At 64.2% G+C, this 1,053-nt stretch overlaps 1 protein-coding gene across 1 annotated transcript in view; it reads right to left on the bottom strand.

The window, feature by feature from the left end:
- Window positions 1-450: 450 nt before the first annotated feature.
- The window catches only part of LOC104533072 (cytohesin-1), a gene marked incomplete at its 3' end in the record, with an annotated part of 1,540 nt that continues 937 nt past the window's right edge, over window positions 451-1,053 (bottom strand). Inside the window, exons 4-6 of the mRNA XM_010178437.1 lie at window positions 896-1,008; window positions 664-812; window positions 451-562 (exon numbers count right to left, since the gene is read on the bottom strand). Coding sequence (XP_010176739.1) covers window positions 451-562; window positions 664-812; window positions 896-1,008 — 374 coding nt within the window. The remainder of the gene's footprint in view (window positions 563-663; window positions 813-895; window positions 1,009-1,053) is intronic.

Here is a 1,053-nt window from a genome sequence, read left to right as displayed (position 1 = left end):
GGTGATAATGCTGTGGGAAGGTGAGGCAGTGACTGGTCTGTGGCATGGAGGGGGGGACGCACGCAGCCTGGGGCAGCTCGCCGCTCGCTCCTGGGGACCTGCTCTGACAGGACCCTGCTGTGACTCGGTGATGAGAAGGGCCTTGTGGTCTCCGTGCTCCGACACCGGACCCCAGTACCAGCTCTGTACCCTGGGGCTCGCCCAGCCTAGAGGCAGAACCCCCCAGGATACCAGCCCAGCGGCACCGCAGAGCCTCGTCAGAAGATGGAGGGCTGCTGGGTGTATGGACGCCTTCCCCGTGGGGGCTGTGTCCCCATCCACAGCCTCTTGCCCCTCTGCAGGGCCATGCTCCGAGGAGCCAGGCCAGCACATGAGCTGCACACAGCCCAGGGCATCGCACCCACAGCCCAGCTCCTGCCCTGGCCGCGTCTGCCCGCTGCCAGCGCTCACCTAGCTTCAGGAGCCAGCCCTCCCGGTCAGGGTTGAAGAACGTGTGGGTGAGGTCATTGCCATCGTCCTCAGGGATTTTGAAGGGTTCATTCTTGATGCTCTCATAGAGATTCTGGTACAACAGTACACAGTGTCAGCTCTGCTCTGCTCGGGAGCCATGCAATGGGCCAGCTCTGCAGCCTGGCCCCGGCCCCTCCACATCCCGACCCTCACCCGGAGCAGCTCCTCAGGTAGGTCCCCTCCATCGTTGATGCCACGGTTCATGGCGATGAAGCGCTCTGCTGTGGGTTTGTCCTTGACGTTGGGGTTGTGCAGGCTGGTGTTCAGCATGATGATGGCGAAGGAGAGCACGTAGCAGGTGTCTACAGGGGCAGAGGGGAAAGTCAGCTCGAGGCAGGATGGCTGGGGAGCAGGGCCGGGGCACGGGGCCGGGGCAGGTGCTCACCTGTGGACTGGAAGACGCCGGGGTTGCACTGGCAGTACCGCTGGGCGAAGGCCTCCATCATCCGGTCGATCTTCTGCGCCTCCCCGGGCAGCCGGAAGCTCCACAGGAACTGCCTGAGAAGAGCAAGGAGTTGCGCTGCTTTGGGGGCTCCACGCACC

This window comes from Antrostomus carolinensis, unplaced genomic scaffold, assembly GCF_000700745.2.
Source record: "Antrostomus carolinensis isolate BGI_N321 unplaced genomic scaffold, ASM70074v2 scaffold38051, whole genome shotgun sequence".
Taxonomy (NCBI): Eukaryota; Metazoa; Chordata; class Aves; order Caprimulgiformes; family Caprimulgidae; genus Antrostomus; species Antrostomus carolinensis.
Note: the sequence above shows the minus strand (reverse complement) of the source record. Positions and strands in the feature narration are given on the sequence as shown.